At 39.4% G+C, this 23,591-nt stretch overlaps 1 protein-coding gene across 1 annotated transcript in view; it reads left to right on the top strand.

Annotated features, from left to right (window-relative positions):
- The window catches only part of LOC135571167 (thyrotropin-releasing hormone-degrading ectoenzyme-like), a 37,083-nt gene extending 13,773 nt beyond the window's left edge, over positions 1-23,310 (top strand). Inside the window, exons 2-4 of the mRNA XM_065016956.1 lie at positions 2,144-2,284; positions 11,247-11,328; positions 21,491-23,310. Coding sequence (XP_064873028.1) covers positions 2,144-2,284; positions 11,247-11,328; positions 21,491-21,634 — 367 coding nt within the window. The 3' untranslated portion in view covers positions 21,635-23,310. The remainder of the gene's footprint in view (positions 1-2,143; positions 2,285-11,246; positions 11,329-21,490) is intronic.
- Positions 23,311-23,591: the final 281 nt, after the last annotated feature.

Genomic DNA, 23,591 nt, shown 5'->3' with positions numbered 1-23,591 from the left:
ATAATTGGATACAAGAGACCCGTCTCCCAAACGGCTGACCAGGCGGGTACAAGAGACCCGTCTCCCAAACGGCTGACCAGGCGGGTACAAGAGACCCGTCTCCCAAACAGCTGACCAGGTGGGTACAGGAGACCCATCTCCCAAACATCTGGAAAGACGGATGAAGGCGGGAACTGAAAACTGACTGAATTGTATGCACTGACTAGTGACTGAAAGGTCCATGTAAATGTAGGGTGATGACTGAGTATCCGATGTGAATGTGAATCACAACAGTTAAGAATAGAATACAGATCACTTATCAAAAGAGGTCCGACACGAGGTGGATTCTACACGGAATACATTGCTGTTTGCTGTGTGGGTTTCACACTTTGAAAGTGTATCTGTTCACTAAAGCATTAGATTGATTACAACTGAAGACTGGAGCTCTCACAAACAGTATGTTGAGCCATTTGAATACGGAGGCAATTGCTCTTCCTCTAAACAAACGTCTTGGTGTTTTAGAAGTCTGTTGCATAAGCCCGTTGGTCGAGGTATAAAACTACATCGTCCTATCAGTTCAGGAGCACAGAGTAAAATGGTGAAGAGAAACAGGATATATATATATATATATATATCAGAACAAAAGAAGTGTGAGTTCCTGGTGAACCAACGTGCTGCTGTTACCCTCCCTGCATGTATAATGCAAATTGGAAACGTATATACCGTGGCGCTGTCTTTTTTGTAATATCATTTTTGTTGCCTGCTTGACATTTTTGCCTCATTTGCATAACCGGCTATATCTACATTTGATACGGTCTCATCAGCTTCATGCTTTCTGAGGCTGCTGATACATGGTATTAAAACTGTATTTTTGGTCATTGAATTTAAAACATTCTCCTCCAGACTTAGTCTGTCTTAATGTGTTTCTATTTCTACGTTCTCCTCCAGACCGAGTCTGTCTTAATGTGTTTCTATTTCTACGTTCTCCTCCAGACCGAGTCTGTCTTAATGTGTTTCTATTTCTACGTTCTCCTCCAGACTGAGTCTGTCTTAATGTGTTTCTATTTCTACGTTCTCCTCCAGACTGAGTCTGTCTTAATGTGTTTCTATTTCTATGTTCTCCTCCAGACTGAGTCTGTCTTAATGTGTTTCTATTTCTACGTTCTCCTCTAGACTGAGTCTGGCTTAATGTGTCTCTTTATTTACTAGTTTAATAGCAGAAGTGGATCACTTCCTAGAAGCACCTCAGCCAGGAATCTTGTTCTCACACTGGATGTTGATAGTGATGCTGAAAGCTCTATGGCCTGACTGTGTCTAATGTGACTGCTGACAGCTCTATGGCCTGACTGTGTCTATTGTGACTGCTGACAGCTCTATGGCCTGACTGTGTCTATTGTGACTGCTGACAGCTCTATGGCCTGACTGTGTCTATTGTGACTGCTGACAGCTCTATGGCCTGACTGTGTCTATTGTGACTGCTGACAGCTCTATGGCCTGTGTGTCTATTGTGACTGCTGACAGCTCTATGGCCTGACTGTGTCTATTGTGACTGCTGACAGCTCTATGGCCTGACTGTGTCTATTGTGACTGCTGACAGCTCTATGGCCTGACTGTGTCTATTGTGACTGCTGACAGCTCTATGGCCTGACTGTGTCTATTGTGACTGCTGACATGAAATACATTATCCATGTTATACTTTCACTGCCAGAAGACAGTCAGATTACTGCTGGACAACATTACCCAGAGACTGTATCAGTCAGATTACTGCTGGACTACATTACCCACAGACTTTATCAGTCAGATTACTGCTGGACTACATTACCCACAGACTGTATCAGTTCGATTACTGCTGGACTACATTATCCACAGACTGTATCAGTCAGATTACTGCTGGAATACATTACCCACAGACTGTATCAGTCAGATTACTGCTGGACTACATTACCCACAGACTGTATCAGTCAGATTACTGCTGGACTACATTACCCACAGAGTACTTTAAACTTCTGAATTTAGTAAGAGGTGACCATGTCTTATTGTCCTTTTTGTACTCACACCAGATGTACCATTGTAAGGATGATCCCCTAAATAAACAGTGCCCTGTATGAGGACAATAATATACACTCTTTTATTCACAGTCCTTCTTCTTCTTCTTATCCTCCAGGCTGCTGAATCTTTCTCTGAGCTCAGATTTGGTCCCAGATCAAGATGTCATCGATGTCATCATCCACGTGGGAAGGAACCCGCATGGAAGACACTTAGCCTGGAGGTACTTCAGGGAGAAGTGGGACATCTTGAATTCACGGTAAGAGATTCAAGGCCTCAGAGACTGTAATATGTGTGACTTGTGTACTAACGTTCCTGTGTTGCCATAGTGATGTATTATAGTGTTCCTGTGTTTTCGGTAGTGTGATTTGCGTACTAATGTTCCTCTGTTTCCATAGTGATGCATTATAGTATTCCTGTGTTTCCATAGTGATGTATTATAGTATTCCTGTTGTTGCCATAGTGATGTATTATAGTGTTCCTGTGTTTCCATAGTGATGTATTATAGTGTTCCTGTTGTTTCCATAGTGATGTATTATAGTGTTGCTGTTGTTGTCATAGTGATGTATTATAGTGTTCCTGTGTTTCCATAGTGATGTATTACAGTGTTCCTGTTGTTGCCATAGTGATGTATTATAGTGTTCCTGTTGTTTCCATAGTGATGTATTATAGTGTTCCTGTTGTTTCCATAGTGATGTATTATAGTGTTCCTGTTGTTTCCATAGTGATGTATTATAGTGTTCCTGTTGTTTCCATAGTGATGTATTATAGTGTTCATGTTGTTGCCATAGTGATGTATTATAGTGTTCCTGTGCTTCCATAGTGATGTATTATAGTGTTCCTTTGTTTCCATAGTGATGTATTATAGTGTTCCTGTTGTTTCCATAGTGATGTATTATAGTGTTCCTGTTTTTTTCCATAGTGATGTATTATAGTGTTACTGTGTTTCCATAGTGATGTATTATAGTGTTCCTTTGTTTCCATAGTGATGTATTATAGTGTTCCTGTTGTTTCCATAGTGAAATATTATAGTGTTCCTGTTGTTTCCATAGTGATGTATTATAGTGTTCCTGTTGTTGCCATAGTGATGTATTATAGTGTTCCTGTGCTTCCATAGTGATGTATTATAGTGTTCCTGTTGTTGCCATAGTGATGTATTATAGTGTTCCTGTTGTTTCCATAGTGATGTATTATAGTGTTCCTGTTGTGTATTATAGTGTTCCTGTGTTTCCATAGTGATGTATTATAGTGTTCATGTTGTTGCCATAGTGATGTATTATAGTGTTCCTGTGCTTCCATAGTGATGTATTATAGTGTTCCTTTGTTTCCATAGTGATGTATTATAGTGTTCCTGTTGTTTCCATAGTGATGTATTATAGTGTTCCTGTTTTTTTCCATAGTGATGTATTATAGTGTTCCTTTGTTTCCATAGTGATGTATTATAGTGTTCCTGTGTTTCCATAGTGATGTATTATAGTGTTCCTGTTGTTTCCATAGTGATATATTATAGTGTTCCTGTTGTTGCCATAGTGATGTATTATAGTGTTACTGTGTTTCCATAGTTATGTATTATAGTGTTCCTGTTGTTTCCATAGTGATGTATTATAGTGTTCCTGTTTTTTTCCATAGTGATGTATTATAGTGTTACTGTGTTTCCATAGTGATGTATTATAGTGTTCCTTTGTTTCCATAGTGATGTATTATAGTGTTCCTGTTGTTTCCATAGTGAAATATTATAGTGTTCCTGTTGTTTCCATAGTGATGTATTATAGTGTTCCTGTTGTTGCCATAGTGATGTATTATAGTGTTCCTGTGCTTCCATAGTGATGTATTATAGTGTTCCTGTTGTTGCCATAGTGATGTATTATAGTGTTCCTGTTGTTTCCATAGTGATGTATTATAGTGTTCCTGTTGTTTCCATAGTGATGTATTATAGTGTTCATGTTGTTGCCATAGTGATGTATTATAGTGTTCCTGTGCTTCCATAGTGATGTATTATAGTGTTCCTTTGTTTCCATAGTGATGTATTATAGTGTTCCTGTTGTTTCCATAGTGATGTATTATAGTGTTCCTGTTTTTTTCCATAGTGATGTATTATAGTGTTCCTTTGTTTCCATAGTGATGTATTATAGTGTTCCTGTGTTTCCATAGTGATGTATTATAGTGTTCCTGTTGTTTCCATAGTGATATATTATAGTGTTCCTGTTGTTGCCATAGTGATGTATTATAGTGTTACTGTGTTTCCATAGTGATGTATTATAGTGTTCCTGTTGTTTCCATAGTGATGTATTATAGTGTTCCTGTTGTTTCCATAGTGATGTATTATAGTGTTCCTGTGTTTCCATAGTTATGTATTATAGTGTTCCTGTGTTTCCATAGTGATATATTATAGTGTTCCTGTGTTTCCATAGTGATGTATTATAGTGTTCCTGTTGTTTCCATAGTGATGTATTATAGTGTTCCTGTTGTTTCCATAGTGATGTATTATAGTGTTCCTGTTGTTGCCATAGTGATGTATTATAGTGTTCCTTTGTTTCCATAGTGATGTATTATAGTGTTCCTGTTGTTGCCATAGTGATGTATTTATAGTGTTTCCTGTGTTTCCTGTGTTTCCATAGTGATGTATTATAGTGTTCCTGTGTTTCCATAGTGATGTATTATAGTGTTCCTGTGTTTCCATAGTGATGTATTATAGTGTTACTGTGTTTCCATAGTGATGTATTATAGTGTTCCTGTGTTTCCATAGTGATGTATTATAGTGTTCCTGTTGTTTCCATAGTGATGTATTATAGTGTTCCTGTTGTTTCCATAGTGATGTATTATAGTGTTCCTGTTGTTTCCATAGTGATGTATTATAGTGTTCCTGTTGTTGCCATAGTGATGTATTATAGTGTTCCTGTGCTTCCATAGTGATGTATTATAGTGTTCCTTTGTTTCCATAGTGATGTATTATAGTGTTCCTGTGTTTCCATAGTGATGTATTATAGTGTTCCTGTTGTTGCCATAGTGATGTATTATAGTGTTTCTGTGTTTCCATAGTGATGTATTATAGTGTTCCTGTGTTTCCATAGTGATGTAGTATAGTGTTACTGTGTATCCATAGTGATGTATTATAGTGTTCCTGTGTTTCCATAGTGATGTATTATAGTGTTACTGTGTTTCCATAGTGATGTATTATAGTGTTACTGTGTTTCCATAGTGATGTATTATAGTGTTCCTGTGTTTCCATAGTGATGTATTATAGTGTTCCTGTGTTTCCATAGTGATGTATTATAGTGTTCCTGTTGTTTCCATAGTGATGTATTATAGTGTTCCTGTTGTTTCCATAGTGATGTATTATAGTGTTCCTGTTGTTTCCATAGTGATGTATTATAGTGTTCCTGTTGTTTCCATAGTGATGTATTATAGTGTTCATGTTGTTGCCATAGTGATGTATTATAGTGTTCCTGTGCTTCCATAGTGATGTATTATAGTGTTCCTGTGTTTCCATAGTGATGTATTATAGTGTTACTGTGTTTCCATAGTGATGTATTATAGTGTTCATGTTGTTGCCATAGTGATGTATTATAGTGTTCCTGTGCTTCCATAGTGATGTATTATAGTGTTCCTGTGTTTCCATAGTGATGTATTATAGTGTTACTGTGTTTCCATAGTGATGTATTATAGTGTTCCTTTGTTTCCATAGTGATGTATTATAGTGTTCCTGTTGATAGTGATGTGATGTATTATAGTGTTCCTGTTGTTTCCATAGTGATGTATTATAGTGTTCATGTTGTTGCCATAGTGATGTATTATAGTGTTCCTGTGCTTCCATAGTGATGTATTATAGTGTTCCTTTGTTTCCATAGTGATGTATTATAGTGTTCCTGTTTTTTTCCATAGTGATGTATTATAGTGTTACTGTGTTTCCATAGTGATGTATTATAGTGTTCCTTTGTTTCCATAGTGATGTATTATAGTGTTCCTGTTGTTTCCATAGTGAAATATTATAGTGTTCCTGTTGTTTCCATAGTGATGTATTATAGTGTTCCTGTTGTTGCCATAGTGATGTATTATAGTGTTCCTGTGCTTCCATAGTGATGTATTATAGTGTTCCTGTTGTTGCCATAGTGATGTATTATAGTGTTCCTGTTGTTTCCATAGTGATGTATTATAGTGTTCCTGTTGTTTCCATAGTGATGTATTATAGTGTTCATGTTGTTGCCATAGTGATGTATTATAGTGTTCCTGTGCTTCCATAGTGATGTATTATAGTGTTCCTTTGTTTCCATAGTGATGTATTATAGTGTTCCTGTTGTTTCCATAGTGATGTATTATAGTGTTCCTGTTTTTTTCCATAGTGATGTATTATAGTGTTCCTTTGTTTCCATAGTGAAATATTATAGTGTTCCTGTTGTTTCCATAGTGATGTATTATAGTGTTCCTGTTGTTTCCATAGTGATGTATTATAGTGTTCCTGTTGTTTCCATAGTGATGTATTATAGTGTTCCTGTTGTTGCCATAGTGATGTATTATAGTGTTCCTGTTTTTTTCCATAGTGATGTATTATAGTGTTCCTTTGTTTCCATAGTGAAATATTATAGTGTTCCTGTTGTTTCCATAGTGATGTATTATAGTGTTCCTGTTGTTTCCATAGTGATGTATTATAGTGTTCCTGTTGTTTCCATAGTGATGTATTATAGTGTTCCTGTTGTTGCCATAGTGATGTATTATAGTGTTCCTGTGCTTCCATAGTGATGTATTATGGTGTTCCTTTGTTTCCATAGTGATGTATTATAGTGTTCCTTTGTTTCCATAGTGATGTATTATAGTGTTCCTGTTGTTTCCATAGTGATGTATTATAGTGTTCCTGTTTTTTTCCATAGTGAAATATTATAGTGTTCCTGTTGTTTCCATAGTGATGTATTATAGTGTTCCTGTTGTTGCCATAGTGATGTATTATAGTGTTCCTGTGCTTCCATAGTGATGTATTATAGTGTTCCTGTTGTTGCCATAGTGATGTATTATAGTGTTCCTTTGTTTCCATAGTGATGTATTATAGTGTTCCTGTGTTTCCATAGTGATGTATTATAGTGTTCCTGTTGTTGCCATAGTGATGTATTATAGTGTTACTGTGTTTCCATAGTGATGTATTATAGTGTTCCTGTGTTTCCATAGTGATGTATTATAGTGTTCCTGTGTTTCCATTATAGTGTTCCTGTGTTTCCATAGTGATGTATTATAGTGTTCCTGTTGTTTCCATACTGATATATTATAGTGTTCCTGTTGTTGCCATAGTGATGTATTATAGTGTTACTGTGTTTCCATAGTTATGTATTATAGTGTTCCTGTGTTTCCATAGTGATGTATTATAGTGTTACTGTGTTTCCATAGTGATATATTATAGTGTTCCTGTGTTTCCATAGTGATGTATTATAGTGTTACTGTGTTTCCATAGTGATGTATTATAGTGTTCCTGTTGTTGCCATAGTGATGTATTATAGTGTTCCTGTGCTTCCATAGTGATGTATTATAGTGTTCCTGTTTTTTTCCATAGTGATGTATTATAGTGTTCCTTTGTTTCCATAGTGAAATATTATAGTGTTCCTGTTGTTTCCATAGTGATGTATTATAGTGTTCCTGTTGTTTCCATAGTGATGTATTATAGTGTTCCTGTTGTTTCCATAGTGATGTATTATAGTGTTCCTGTTGTTGCCATAGTGATGTATTATAGTGTTCCTGTCCTTCCATAGTGATGTATTATAGTGTTCCTTTGTTTCCATAGTGATGTATTATAGTGTTCCTTTGTTTCCATAGTGATGTATTATAGTGTTCCTGTTGTTTCCATAGTGATGTATTATAGTGTTCCTGTTTTTTTCCATAGTGAAATATTATAGTGTTCCTGTTGTTTCCATAGTGATGTATTATAGTGTTCCTGTTGTTGCCATAGTGATGTATTATAGTGTTCCTGTGCTTCCATAGTGATGTATTATAGTGTTCCTGTTGTTGCCATAGTGATGTATTATAGTGTTCCTTTGTTTCCATAGTGATGTATTATAGTGTTCCTGTGTTTCCATAGTGATGTATTATAGTGATGTATTATAGTGTTCCTGTTGTTGCCATAGTGATGTATTATAGTGTTACTGTGTTTCCATAGTGATGTATTATAGTGTTCCTGTGTTTCCATAGTGATGTATTATAGTGTTCCTGTGTTTCCATAGTGATGTATTATAGTGTTCCTGTTGTTTCCATAGTGATATATTATAGTGTTCCTGTTGTTGCCATAGTGATGTATTATAGTGTTACTGTGTTTCCATAGTTATGTATTATAGTGTTCCTGTGTTTCCATAGTGATGTATTATAGTGTTACTGTGTTTCCATAGTGATATATTATAGTGTTCCTGTGTTTCCATAGTGATGTATTATAGTGTTACTGTGTTTCCATAGTGATGTATTATAGTGTTCCTGTTGTTTCCATAGTGATGTATTATAGTGTTCCTGTTGTTTCCATAGTGATGTATTATAGTGTTCCTGTGTTTCCATAGTGATGTATTATAGTGTTCCTGTGTTTCCATAGTGATATATTATAGTGTTCCTGTGTTTCCATAGTGATGTATTATAGTGTTCCTGTTGTTTCCATAGTGATGTATTATAGTGTTCCTGTTGTTTCCATAGTGATGTATTATAGTGTTCCTGTTGTTGCCATAGTGATGTATTATAGTGTTCCTTTGTTTCCATAGTGATGTATTATAGTGTTCCTGTTGTTGCCATAGTGATGTATTATAGTGTTACTGTGTTTCCATAGTGATATATTATAGTGTTCCTGTGTTTCCATAGTGATGTATTATAGTGTTCCTGTGTTTCCATAGTGATGTATTATAGTGTTCCTGTGTTTCCATAGTGATGTATTATAGTGTTCCTGTGTTTCCATAGTGATGTATTATAGTGTTCCTGTGTTTCCATAGTGATGTATTATAGTGTTCCTGTTGTTTCCATAGTGATGTATTATAGTGTTCCTGTTGTTTCCATAGTGATGTATTATAGTGTTCCTGTTGTTTCCATAGTGATGTATTATAGTGTTCCTGTTGTTGCCATAGTGATGTATTATAGTGTTCCTGTGCTTCCATAGTGATGTATTATAGTGTTCCTTTGTTTCCATAGTGATGTATTATAGTGTTCCTGTGTTTCCATAGTGATGTATTATAGTGTTCCTGTTGTTGCCATAGTGATGTATTATAGTGTTACTGTGTTTCCATAGTGATGTATTATAGTGTTCCTGTGTTTCCATAGTGATGTATTATAGTGTTCCTGTGTTTCCATAGTGATGTATTATAGTGTTCCTGTGTTTCCATAGTGATGTATTATAGTGTTACTGTGTTTCCATAGTGATGTATTATAGTGTTCCTGTGTTTCCATAGTGATTTATTATAGTGTTCCTGTTGTTTCCATAGTGATATATTATAGTGTTCCTGTTGTTGCCATAGTGATGTATTATAGTGTTACTGTGTTTCCATAGTTATGTATTATAGTGTTCCTGTGTTTCCATAGTGATGTATTATAGTGTTTCTGTGTTTCCATAGTGATGTATTATAGTGTTCCTGTGTTTCCATAGTGATGTAGTATAGTGTTACTGTGTATCCATAGTGATGTATTATAGTGTTCCTGTGTTTCCATAGTGATGTATTATAGTGTTACTGTGTTTCCATAGTGATGTATTATAGTGTTACTGTGTTTCCATAGTGATGTATTATAGTGTTCCTGTGTTTCCATAGTGATGTATTATAGTGTTCCTGTTGTTTCCATAGTGATGTATTATAGTGTTCCTGTGTTTCCATAGTGATGTATTATAGTGTTCCTGTGTTTCCATAGTGATGTATTATAGTGTTCCTGTGTTTCCATAGTGATGTATTATAGTGTTCCTGTTGTTTCCATAGTGATATATTATAGTGTTCCTGTTGTTTCCATAGTGATGTATTATAGTGTATTGTGTTTGTGTATTGGTAGGTTGACTTCACAAAATGAATGTAAATGTACATGGACAATGAAGTAGATATTATTGTATGTCAGATATATTTTACAGTAAATTATTTCTACTTATATGTCTTATATGTTTGAATAATTCAGTGCTTATTTTCCATTCTAGTTTATGGGATGTATTTGGGATGGGATCTATTGGACCATTTGGGATCTATTTGGGATGGGATCTATTGGACCATTTGGGATCTATTTGGGATGGGATCTATTGGACCATTTGGGATCTATTTGGGTTGGGATCTATTGGACCATTTGGGATCTATTTGGGATGGGATCTATTGGACCATTTGGGATCTATTTGGGTTGGGATCTATTGGACCATTTGGGATCTATTTGGGATGGGATCTATTGGACCATTTGGGATCTATTTGGGATGGGATCTATTGGACCATTTGGGATCTATTTGGGATGGGATCTATTGGACCATTTGGGATCTATTTGGGGTGGGATCTATTGGACCATTTGGGATCTATTTGGGATGGGATCTATTGGATCATTTGGGATCTATTTGGGATGGGATCTATTGGACCATTTGGGATCTATTTGGGATGGGATCTATTGGACCATTTGGGATCTATTTGGGATGGGATCTATTGGACCATTTGGGATCTATTTGGGATGGGATCTATTGGATCATTTGGGATCTATTTGGGATGGGATCTATTGGACCATTTGGGATCTGGGATTTGGGATTTGGGATCTATTTTGGACCATTTGGGATCTATTTAAACATTTGTAAACAAATTCACATACAGTACTGTACTTTTGTAGAGTATCATTAAAATTGTGTTGTGATTTCAGACGATACATACTTGATGCAAACTAGATTCCAGATACTGTAGAAGTGAATGAAAATGACATTTGTGATGGTTGATCTTCCCCCAGAGCTCTTTGGGACAGTGTTCAGCGAAGCCCGAGTAGAACAACAGTGTTCAGCGAAGCCCGAGTAGAACAACAGTGTTCAGCGAAGCCCGAGTAGAACAACAGTGTTCAGCGAAGCTTGATTAGAACAACAGTGTTCAGCGAAGCTTGATTAGAACAACAGTGTTCAGCGAAGCCCGAGTAGAACAACAGTGTTCAGCGAAGCCCGAGTTGAACAACAGTGTTCAGCGAAGCCCGAGTAGAACAACAGTGTTCAGCGAAGCCCGAGTAGAACAACAGTGTTTGTAAAAGCCTTTCTTCACAAAACCTCTGCTCTCCATGTTTAGGTACGGAGAGGCCTTATTCATGACTTCTAAGCTAATCAGTGGGGTGACTGAATTCCTAAACACAGAGACGGAGCTGAATGAGGTACGTTTATTTATTAAGGTTCACTCAGGTGTCCCAGTCTTCAGTAACACACTGGCTTATTGTATGATGTGATATATTTAACTACATTGTAAATGACACTTTTTTTTAAATGTGAAATAAATCTGAATATATGCCAACTTGGGGATTTTGGCCTTTTAAATAGCAGTATGATTATAACAGGTACATGCCATTGACTAATCTGTCCTGCTCCGTTAAATTGTCTTAACATTGATTTGATGGAGACAGTCTGGTACAGAGTCTCCTTTAAAATCCAACGTTCTCTAAAAACCATACCTTTATTTCTCACCACAAAGTAATAGTCTCTTTTTTTAAAGTAATAGTGTTTTTCTCACTGATCAGTGGGCATCAGTACCAGTCCAGTAATCCCATCTGACAGAACCCTAGAGAAGAGACCTAAACCTTAAAGGGATGTTTTCGAGTTATTTTTGTTATTTGTTCTCTGCAGTCGCTAATTGGCAAAAAAAAAAAAGCTTTTCTGAAGTTCTGAACTTCAAAGAAACTTCCTGTTTGTTTTCATGTCTGGGAGTAATTCAAAACATCCGTCTGCATATTACGGCTTATGCATACAGTAGGCCTATATATGAGCCCAAGCCTGGAAAAAGAAAACATTAATTAAATTAATGATTGTGCTGTTACACAATACATAGACTACTGCAATAAACACACGGCAGAATTATTATCATTTTTAAATACTGATTTAAGTTATTTTTTGGTACAGAATTGGTCTAGCCTAAATTAAACACATTTAGAGTTTTCCTACAAATATAGGGGATTTGTATTTGGTTTTGAATAGCCTAGTAATAGATAACATTAAAAAAAATCATAATTAATAGGCTGACACATTACCTTTAGCTCCAGAATATCTCAAAACCGTACATTTCCATCTCCTCCCCTCTCTTCTTCATTCCTTTCTCCAGCATGCAGAGGAGAAGGCCTGTCAACAGTTTAATGAAATATGTTTTATTGTGAAAAGCACTGGGTAGCTGCAGGAACAGGGTTGGAGAGCCCATGGCATACAGAGTACTGGGTAGATACAGGAACAGGGTTGGAGAGACCATGGCATACAGAGTACTGGGTAGATACAGGAACAGGGCTGGAGAGACCACGGCATACAGAGTACTGGGTAGATACAGGAACAGGGTTGGAGAGCCCACGGCATACAGAGTACTGGGTAGATACAGGAACAGGGCTGGAGAGACCATGACATACAGAGTACTGGGTAGATACAGGAACAGGGCTGGAGAGACCATGACATACAGAGTACTGGGTAGCTGCAGGAACAGGGTTGGAGAGACCATGGCATACAGAGTACTGGGTAGCTGCAGGAACAGGGTTGGAGAGACCATGACATACAGAGTACTGGGTAGCTGCAGGAACAGGGCTGGAGGGACCACAGCATACAGAGTACTGGGTAGATACAGGAACAGGGTTGGAGAGACCATGACATACAGAGTACTGGGTAGATACAGGAACAGGGTTGGAGAGACCATGACATACAGAGTACTGGGTAGCTGCAGGAACAGGGTCGGAGAGACCACAGCATACAGAGTACTGGGTAGATACAGGAACAGGGTTGGAGAGACCATGACATACAGAGTACTGGGTAGATACAGGAACAGGGTTGGAGAGACCATGGTATACAGAGTACTGGGTAGATACAGGAACAGGGTTGGAGAGACCATGACATACAGAGTACTGGGTAGATACAGGAACAGGGTCGGAGAGACCACAGCATACAGAGTACTGGGTAGATACAGGAACAGGGTCGGAGAGACCACAGCATACAGAGTACTGGGTAGATACAGGAACAGGGTCGGAGAGACCACAGCATACAGAGTACTGGGTAGATACAGGAACAGGGTTGGAGAGACCACGCCATACAGAGTACTGGGTAGGTGCAGGAACAGGGTGGGAGAGACCATTTTTTCTCTTTCCCCTGTTCCTGGCCATTTGATAATGGGCCATTCTAAATCTGAACTACGTTTACATATTAGTAAAGACAAAGTATTTCGGGAAAGTATTCAGACCCCTTTACTTTTTCCACATTGTTACGTCACAGACTTATTTTTAAACGGATTCAATGTTTTTTTCCCGTCAATGTACACACAATAACCCATAATCACAAAGCAAAAACAGGCTTCTAGATTTTCTGGCAAAAAATAAGTGTTCAGAACCTTTACTCAGTACTTTGTTGAAGCACCTTGGGCAGCGATTGCAGCCTCGAGTCTTCTTGGGAATGACGGTACAAGCTTGGCACACCTGTATTTGGGGAGGTTCTTCCATTCTTCTCTGCAGATCCTCTCAAGCTCTGTCAGGTTGGATGGGGAGCGTCGCTGCACAGCTATTTTCAGGTCTCTCCAGAGATGTTTGATTGGGTTCAAGTCCGGGCTCTGGCTGGGCCACTCAAGGACATTCAGAAAATTGTACTGAAGCCAATCCTGCGTGGTCTTGGCTGTGTGCTTAGGGCCGTTGTCCTGTTGGAAGGTGAACCTTCGCCCCAGTCTGAGGTCATGAGCGCTCTGGAGCAGGTTTTCATCAAGGCTCTCTTTGTACTTTGACCGTTCATCTTTCCCTCAAGCCTGACTAGTGTCCCATTCCCTGCCGCTGAAAAACATCCCCACAGCATGATGCTGCCACCACCACCGTGCTTCACTGTAGGGATGGTGCCAGGTTTCCTCCAAACGTGAAGCTTGGCATTCAGGCCAAAGAGTTCAATCTTGTTTTCTTAAAACCAGAGAATCTTGTTTCTCATGGTCTGAGAGTCTTTAGGTGCCTTTTGACAAACTCCAAGCAGGCTGTCATGTACCTTTTACTGAGGAGTGTCTTCCGTCTGACCACTCTACCATAAAGGCCTGATTGGTGGAGTTCTGCAGAGATGGTTGTCCTTCTGGAAGGTTATCCCATCTCCACAGAGAAACTCTGGAGCTGTATCAGAGTGACCATCGGGTTCTTGGTCACCTCCCTGACCAAGGCCCTTCTCCCCCGATTGCTCAATTTGGCCGGGCAGCCAGCTCTAGGAAGAGTCTTAGTTGTTCCAAACTTCTTCCATTTAAGAATGATGGAGAAATGTTTTGGTACCCTTCCCCAGATCTGTGCCTCGATACAATCCTGTCTCAGACAATTTCTTCGACCTCATGTCTTGATTTTTGCTCTGACATGCACTGTCAACTGTGGGACCTTATAAAGACATGTGTGTGCTTTTCCAAATCATGTCCAATCAATTTAGTTGACCACAGATGGACTCCAATCAAGTTGTAGAAACATCTGAAGGATGATCAATGGAAACAGGATGCATCTGAGCTCAATTTCTAGTTTCAAAGCAAAGGGGATGAATACTTATGTAAATAAGTAAAATTTCAATAAACCTGTTTTCGCTTTTTCGTTATGGGGTATTGTGATGTCGTTATGGGGTATTGTGTGTAAATTGATGTGAGAAATGAAATGATTGTATCAATTTTAGAATAAGGCTGTAACGTAATAAAATCTGGAAAAAGTCAAGGTGTCTGAATACTTAAAAAAAAAATGTTTATTTATTTAACCTTTATTTAACTATGCAAGTCAGTTAAAAGAACAAATTATTATTTACAATGACGGCCTAGGAACAGTGTGTTAACTGCCTTGTTCTGCCTGAATGCACTGTATGATCACTTGATGAGAATGATGAGAGGCAAGGAAAAGAGTGCAAGCTTTTTTTGCGACTTTTTCAAATCATCGATAGCCAATAGTAATCATCGATAGCCGATAGTAATCATCGATAGCTGATAGTAATCATCGATAGCCGATAGTAATCATCGATAGCCGATAGTAATCATCGATAGCCGATAGTAATCATCGATAGCCAATAGTAATCATCGATAGCCGATAGTAATCATCGATAGCCGATAGTAATCATCGATAGCCGATAGTAATCATCGATAGCCGATAGTAATCATCGATAGCCAATAGTAATCATCGATAGCCGATAGTAATCATCGATAGCCGATATTAATCATCGATAGCCGATAGTAATCATCGATAGCCGATAGTAATCATCGACAGCCGATAGTAATCATCGATAGCCGATAGTTATCATCGATAGCCGATAGTAATCATCGATAGCCGATAGTAATCATCGATAGCCGATAGTAATCATCGATAGCTGATAGTAATCATCGATAGCCGATAGTAATCATCGATAGCCGATAGTAATCATCGATAGCCGATAGTAATCATCGATAGCCAATAGTAATCATCGATAGCCAATAGTAATCATCGATAGCCGATAGTAATCATCGATGGCCAATAGTAACATCATGCAGCCCATAAATGTGTTGATTTCTAACACGTTCTAAGGTTTGTGTCATTTACAACTAAAGTTGCCAAATAACTCTAAATCTAGCATATAGGACCTGTTTCAAATGATCACTTCTACACTCAACATCATATGCCCGATCTCGCTCCACAATGTGAAAAATGTCCTTTCTATTTTATTTAATTATATTCTTCTTACTATAAAATCATATAATGTCTGCTAAATGAACAAGCCTACAGCCTATGGCCTATGGCAAGGAACATAGCCAGATAACATACAGTAGGTCAGTAGGTTCCTCCATACCATAATGTATGGTCTGGTACTCAGGGCTCTATTGTCTATGGCATGGAACATAGCCAGATAACATACAGTAGGTCAGTAGGTTCCTCCATACCATAATGTATGGTCTGGTACTCAGGGCTCTATTGTCTATGGCATGGAACATAGCCAGATAACATACAGTAGGTCAGTAGATTCCTCCATACCATAATGTATGGTCTGGTACTCAGGGCTCTATTGTCTATGGCATGGAACATAGCCAGATAACATACAGTAGGTCAGTAGGTTCCTCCATACCATAATGTATGGTCTGGTACTCAGGGCTCTATTGTCTATGGCATGGAACATAGCCAGATAACATACAGTAGGTCAGTAGGTTCCTCCATACCATAATGTATGGTCTGGTACTCAGGGCTCTATTGTCTATGGCATGGAACATAGCCAGATAACATACAGTAGGTCAGTAGGTTCCTCCATACCATAATGTATGGTCTGGTACTCAGGGCTCTATTGTCTATGACATGGAACATAGCCAGATAACATACAGTAGGTCAGTAGGTTCCTCCATACCATAATGTATGGTCTGGTACTCAGGGCTCTATTGTCTATAGCATGGAACATAGCCAGATAACATACAGTAGGTCAGTAGGTTCCTCCATACCATAATGTATGGTCTGGTACTCAGGGCTCTATTGTCTATGGCATGGAACATAGCCAGATAACATACAGTAGGTCAGTAGGTTCCTCCATACCATAATGTATGGTCTGGTACTCAGGGCTCTATTGTCTATGGCATGGAACATAGCCAGATAACATACAGTAGGTCAGTAGGTTCCTCCATACCATAATGTATGGTCTGGTACTCAGGGCTCTATTGTCTATGGCATGGAACATAGCCAGATAACATACAGTAGGTTCCTCCATACCATAATGTATGGTCTGGTACTCAGGGCTCTATTGTCTATGGCAAGGAACATAGCCAGATAACATACAGTAGGTCAGTAGGTTCCTCCATACCATAATGTATGGTCTGGTACTCAGGGCTCTATTGTCTATGGCATGGAACATAGCCAGATAACATACAGTAGGTCAGTAGGTTCCTCCATACCATAATGTATGGTCTGGTACTCAGGGCTCTATTGTCTATAGCATGGAACATAGCCAGATAACATACAGTAGGTCAGTAGGTTCCTCCATACCATAATGTATGGTCTGGTACTCAGGGCTCTATTGTCTATAGCATGGAACATAGCCAGATAACATATAGTAGGACAACTCATATTCTGTTCTTCTGAAATACATTTTCTTCCTACCATAATGTTTCTTTAGACCTGTTAAAAATAAATAATGGTGATGATATATATTCAGTTGATTTATTAGACCTTAGATGTATATTCAGTTGATTTATTAGACCGTAGATGTATATTCAGTTGATTTATTAGACCTTAGATGTTCCTAAGGTCCGCATCAACTGCTTATGTACGTCTTGTATACGAAGAAGCCTGGAGATGCGAAACGCATTTATGTTAATTAACCAGAAGAAGCCTGGAGATGCTGAACACATTTATGTTAATTAACCAGAAGAAGCCTGGAGATGCTCAACACATTTATGTTAATTAACCAGAAGAAGCCTGGAGATGCTGAACACATTTATGTTAATTAACCAGAAGAAGCCTGGAGATGCGAAACACATTTATGTTAATTAACCAGAAGAAGCCTGGAGATGCTGAACACATTTATGTTAATTAACCAGAAGAAGCCTGGAGATGCGAAACACATTTATGTTAATTAACCAGAAGAAGCCTGGAGATGCGAAACACATTTATGTTAATTAACCAGAAGAAGCCTGGAGATGCGAAACACATTTATGTTAATTAACCAGAAGAAGCCTGGAGATGCTGAACACATTTATGTTAATTAACCAGAAGAAGCCTGGAGATGCTCAACACATTTATGTTAATTAACCAGAAGAAGCCTGGAGATGCGAAACACATTTATGTTAATTAACCAGAAGAAGCCTGGAGATCCTCAACACATTTATGTTAATAAACCAGAAGAAGCCTGGAGATGCTCAACACATTTATGTTAATTAACCAGAAGAAGCCTGGAGATGCGAAACACATTTATGTTAATTAACCAGAAGAAGCCTGGAGATGCGAAACACATTTATGTTAATTAACCAGAAGAAGCCTGGAGATGCTGAACACATTTATGTTAATTAACCAGAAGAAGCCTGGAGATGCTCAACACATTTATGTTAATTAACCAGAAGAAGCCTGGAGATGCGAAACACATTTATGTTAATTAACCAGAAGAAGCCTGGAGATCCTCAACACATTTATGTTAATAAACCAGAAGAAGCCTGGAGATGCTCAACACATTTATGTTAATTAACCAGAAGAAGCCTGGAGATGCGAAACACATTTATGTTAATTAACCAGAAGAAGCCTGGAGATCCTCAACACATTTATGTTAATTAACCAGAAGAAGCCTGGAGATGCTGAACACATTTATGTTAATTAACCATCAGTTACCGTGACACCTGCAGCCTGTTTTGCATTATTAACCTTTCATGACCGCCACCGCCCTATCTGGACCAGAGATATTTTGTCTTCTTTCTTAAACATGATTTTATTCTGTAATGACCACAAGTGTCTCTGATATCTTCCAAAGTAATAATTCACAGCAAAGGACATGTTTGTCTGTTCCGCTCGGCCCAGATTCAGACTTAGGAAATCTATTTCTTTATTTGCATTTTGTTTACCATTTTTTTTCTCTCCCAATTGGTAGTTACAGTCTTGTCCCATCGCTCCAATTCCCGTACGGTCTCGGGAGAAGCGAAGGTCGAGAGCCGTGCGTCCTCCAAAACACAGCCCTGATAAGCAGCTTGTTGACACACTGCCCTGCTAAACCCAGAAGCCAGCCGCACCAATGTGTCGGAGGAAACACCGCACACCTGGTGACCATGTCAGCGTGCACTGCACCCAGCCCGCCACAGAACGCGATGGGACAAGGACATCCTGGCCGCCCAAATCCTCCCCTTACCCGGACAACGCTGGGCCAATTCTCTGCCGCCTCATGGGTCTCCCAGGCGCGGCCCGGCTGAATCGACACAGCCTGGGATTTGAACCCGTTTCTGTAGTGACGCCTCTAGCACACTGCAATGCAGCAGCTGAACCTAAAAACTCGGGAGGTGAAGATCTAGTCCTTTTTTACATGTTTTTGATTGAAGCACTTCTCAGTAGTTTATATTCAGACTTACCATATGGAGGTGCGTAACTGACTTTGCAGGTGTGACTCCCTTGCGGGCCCTGAATAAATTTAATTCAACAGCTGAATACCCTCCCATATGCTGGCCAAAAATATTTTCTCATGAATTGGTCATTCAATAGGGTTTTCAGTACATTTATCTAGTGCTATCTCTTTAAATACTGTGTACTTTCAATTAGAATCTTCTTGACAGAATAGTTCAGAATAGGGATGAAAGAATGCCACTACTACTGTGAATACACACATGTTCCTCTCCTTTCCAGCACCAATTGGTAAATCTATAAATAATCAGATGTTGTAGATTATTTAGGAACATATGAATGAATCAAACATAAACAGGCTGGAGGGCCTTTACGGTGAACCTAGAAACTACAGGAACGTCTGAATGAATCAAACATAAACAGGGCCGGAGGGCCTTTACGGTGAACCTAGAAACTACAGGAACGTCTGAATGAATCAAACATAAACAGGCTGGAGGGCCTTTACGATGAACCTAGAAACTACAGGAACGTCTGAATGAATCAAACATAAACAGGCTGGAGGGCCTTTACGGTGAACCTAGAAACTACAGGAACGTCTGAATGAATCAAACATAAACAGGCTGGAGGGCCTTTACGGTGAACCTAGAAACTACAGGAACGTCTGAATGAATCAAACATAAACAGGCTGGAGGGCCTTTACGGTGAACCTAGAAACTACAGGAACGTCTGAATGAATCAAACATAAACAGGCTGGAGGGCCTTTACGGTGAACCTAAAAACAACAGGAACGTGTGCAATAGAAGTAAAACCAGGAATCTATAAATCTACCCTCAGTTAGCATGGACCTGGTGTGCCAGGCTCCAGGTTTAACCTGCTTCTATTCGGTCTGACTTGTAATCCATCATGGACCTGGTGTGCCAGGCTCCAGGTTTAACCTGCTTCTATTCGGTCTGACTTGTAATCCATCATGGACCTGGTGTGCCAGGCTCCAGGTTTAACCTGCTTCTATTCGGTCTGACTTGTAATCCATCATGGACCTGGTGTGCCAGGCTCCAGGTTTAACCTGCTTCTATTCGGTCTGACTTGTAATCCATCATGGACCTGGTATGCCAGGCTCCGGGTTTAACCTGCTTCTATTCGGTCTGACTTGTAATCCATCATGGACCTGGTGTGCCAGGCTCCAGGTTTAACCTGCTTCTATTCGGTCTGACTTGTAATCCATCATGGACCTGGTGTGCCAGGCTCCAGGTTTAACCTGCTTCTATTCGGTCTGACTTGTAATCCATCATGGACCTGGTGTGCCAGGCTTCGGGTTTAACCTGCTTCTATTCAGTCTGACTTGTAATCCATCATGGACCTGGTGTGCCAGGCTCCGGGTTTAACCTGCTTCTATTCGGTCTGACTTGTAATCTGTTTAATATGATCCACTATTGCTAGCGACCCCCAGGAACAACCACACTGACGTGACAGAATGAAGACAGGTACATTAACCATGTCATGATGACATGATATAAAATGTAGGCTTCAGAATAGAGAATAAAGTGGCTTTTTTTTTTTTTTTTTCTCACTTGGAACCCGGCAGGTCGTTCGTCCTTATTCATCGTTTTCCGTGCGTTTTAAAAGGTGGTGGAATTATGAGTATCTGAAGACACACTTCCACAAGAGCTCAGTTTTCTTTGCTCTCCACCTAAAATGCGTACCTTTTCCCCATAAATTCAAGGTCAGAATACACGCAGAGAGAAAAGCTCATGAAATGGAAATAAAGTTACATTTACGTGGAAGTAACTCTGGTCTGAATTCTTCTGCCCCTTCTGCAGCTTTGTTTTGGGTCTAACGTTTGAATTATTTCCCAGAATGCACTTTAAAACGTATCTAGAATACCTAGACACTAGATACACACAGTATTCTTTCCAACAGGTATGCTTGCTGATTGTTTTGGGTCTAACGTTTGAATTATTTCCCAGAATGCACTTTAAAACGTATCTAGAGTACCTAGACACTAGATACACACAGTATTCTTTCCAACAGGTATTCTTGCTGATTGTTTTGGTTCTAACGTTTGAATTATTTCCCAGAATGCACTTTAAAACGTATCTAGAGTACCTAGACACTAGATACACACAGTATTCTTTCCAACAGGTATGCTTGCTGATTGTTTTGGGTCTAACGTTTGAATTATTTCCCAGAATGCACTTTAAAACGTATCTAGAGTACCTAGACACTAGATACACACAGTATTCTTTCCAACAGGTATGCTTGCTGATTGTTGCCTGGATACCCTCACGTACCTGACTCTGTGTGTGTCTGTTCCCGTCTTCAGCTGAAGGAGTTTATCCAGATCAGTGGAGGTGGAGCGGGGCCGGCGTTGGCCCGGGCCGTGGAGATCGTGGAGGCCAACGTGAGATGGCACAGTCTCTACGAACGCCAGATCTTCCAGTGGCTAAGGAAGTCTCCCAACGGTTAACACACAGCCAACAGGGTTCAGCCCAAGCACGGCATCTCTCTGACACTATTACAGACCCAACAACATCAGGCGGAGAAAAAAAATATCCGAAAAAAACAGTTTCAACATGAATATGTTAATTTGAATTGCAAAATAAGACATTTCCCCGCCTTCCCCCCCCCCAAAAAAAAACTTGATGAGAAAGTGACTGGAAAACCGGAGAGAGAGGGAACAGTGAAGACAGACGACGTGATTGGCTCAGATGACCTTAGTCTGACCGGCCGTTTGGAAAGTGGATTTGATTAGGTATAAATATTGCATGGTGGCTTTCATCTCCAGTGACTGTTTTCTTTTCAACGCATGGTTTTCACCCCTCTCCTCTGATTGGTTTTCCACTAAGCTGACCCATGTGACCTTTTCAATGACCTTTGAACCTCCGGTCAACTCTTTAGTAGCCTATGAGGAGAAAGACAAACTAGAGCTACAAGAGGCACGGGAAGAGGACCTGGCGGCTTTATGATACAACTGTGACAAGCACAAGTATTATAATTTTTTTGTTCAATGATGACAATCATTATTTTGATTGGGAAAACAACAAAAAAAACTAATATAAATTATAACGAAATAAAATAATATGTGTACCTAAATGTTTTGGACCTTAATAACCTTCTCTTTTGAGCCATACTGAGGTGGAACATTTAGACAGGGGGGCGTGGCGGCTGAAGTGATGTTCATTGTTGTGCGTGGTGTGTTCCATAATAACTTATCCTCCTTCCTCAGCCAATAAGGTTTCCCTAAATGACATTACTTCCTCAGCCAATAAGGTTTCCCTAAATGACATTACGCCAGGGGGAGACTCTGCAGAACCCAGGAGGCAGGTTGGAAGCAGGAACAAGGGGACTCCCCATAACCCGAAGGAGTCACTATTGATTATTGATCGATTATCGTTAAATTACATTATTTCTATTTGCTTGTTGCACCGGAGTGTCCTTTGGATTATACCGTCTTGGTGTTTGAGTGAAAATAAAAAATGAAACTGTTGTGAGTTGCAGGTTGATATTCTGTGTGCAAAATGGTCCACGTTGCTGATGGGACTGAGAGCCAGTGGATACAGTCTGTGTGAGCCGCGGTGTAGTAATGCTGACATATAGAAACTTACGTTGTTTTGGTCAAACGTCATGCTTGGGTTTTCATGTGCCGCTAATTACTTCATAAAAAAGTTTCACTCAGAAACCGTATTTAAGCAAAAGCAGAGGAAATATGCTACAATATTCCCGACAGATATTACTAGTTTTGTTGCTACCCTGCAAAGCCCAGTAAACTTAACAGGCCGATGCTAACAGCTAGCTGGATATACTCTGTGGACTCGTTTCATGAAGAATAGAACATAATAATGAGTTTTTACTGTTGACACTTGGCTGGTAGAGCAAATCCCCATTGGGTTTACTGGGGAGTCCATTGCTCTTATTTTCTGTGTAAAAGTCAGTGCTATTTATATCCTCTACGGCTAATCCTTGATACTGTAGACCTCAAGAAGAAAACAGTTGCAGCCCTTCACCATCTTTTCCTTTCTTGTTGTTGTTTTGATGTGTTAAAACAGTTTTTTTTTTTTTAAATGAGGGACTATATTGTTCTGTGTTTTGAGCAGAGCAGCAATGGGATTTTAACGCTGATAAATAAATTATTTTGTACAGTAATGCAACGCTGCCTGACTGTCTGTCATTATGTGTGAGAGAGAGAGACAGAGAGGGAGAGAGGGACAGAGAGAGAGAGAGACAGAGGGGGAGAGAGAGACAGAGGGAGAGAGACAGAGAGAGACAGAGAGAGAGAGAGACAGACAGAGGGAGAGAGAGAGAGACAGAGGGAGAGAGAGACAGAGGAGAGAGAGAGAGACAGAGAGACAGAGGACAGAGACAGAGAGAGACACAGAGAGAGAGAGAGACAGAGGGAGAGAGAGAGAGACAGAGGGAGAGAGAGA

The sequence above is a fragment of the Oncorhynchus nerka genome, unplaced genomic scaffold (genome assembly GCF_034236695.1).
Source record: "Oncorhynchus nerka isolate Pitt River unplaced genomic scaffold, Oner_Uvic_2.0 unplaced_scaffold_717, whole genome shotgun sequence".
NCBI classification, from domain to species: Eukaryota; Metazoa; Chordata; class Actinopteri; order Salmoniformes; family Salmonidae; genus Oncorhynchus; species Oncorhynchus nerka.
Note: the sequence above shows the minus strand (reverse complement) of the source record. Positions and strands in the feature narration are given on the sequence as shown.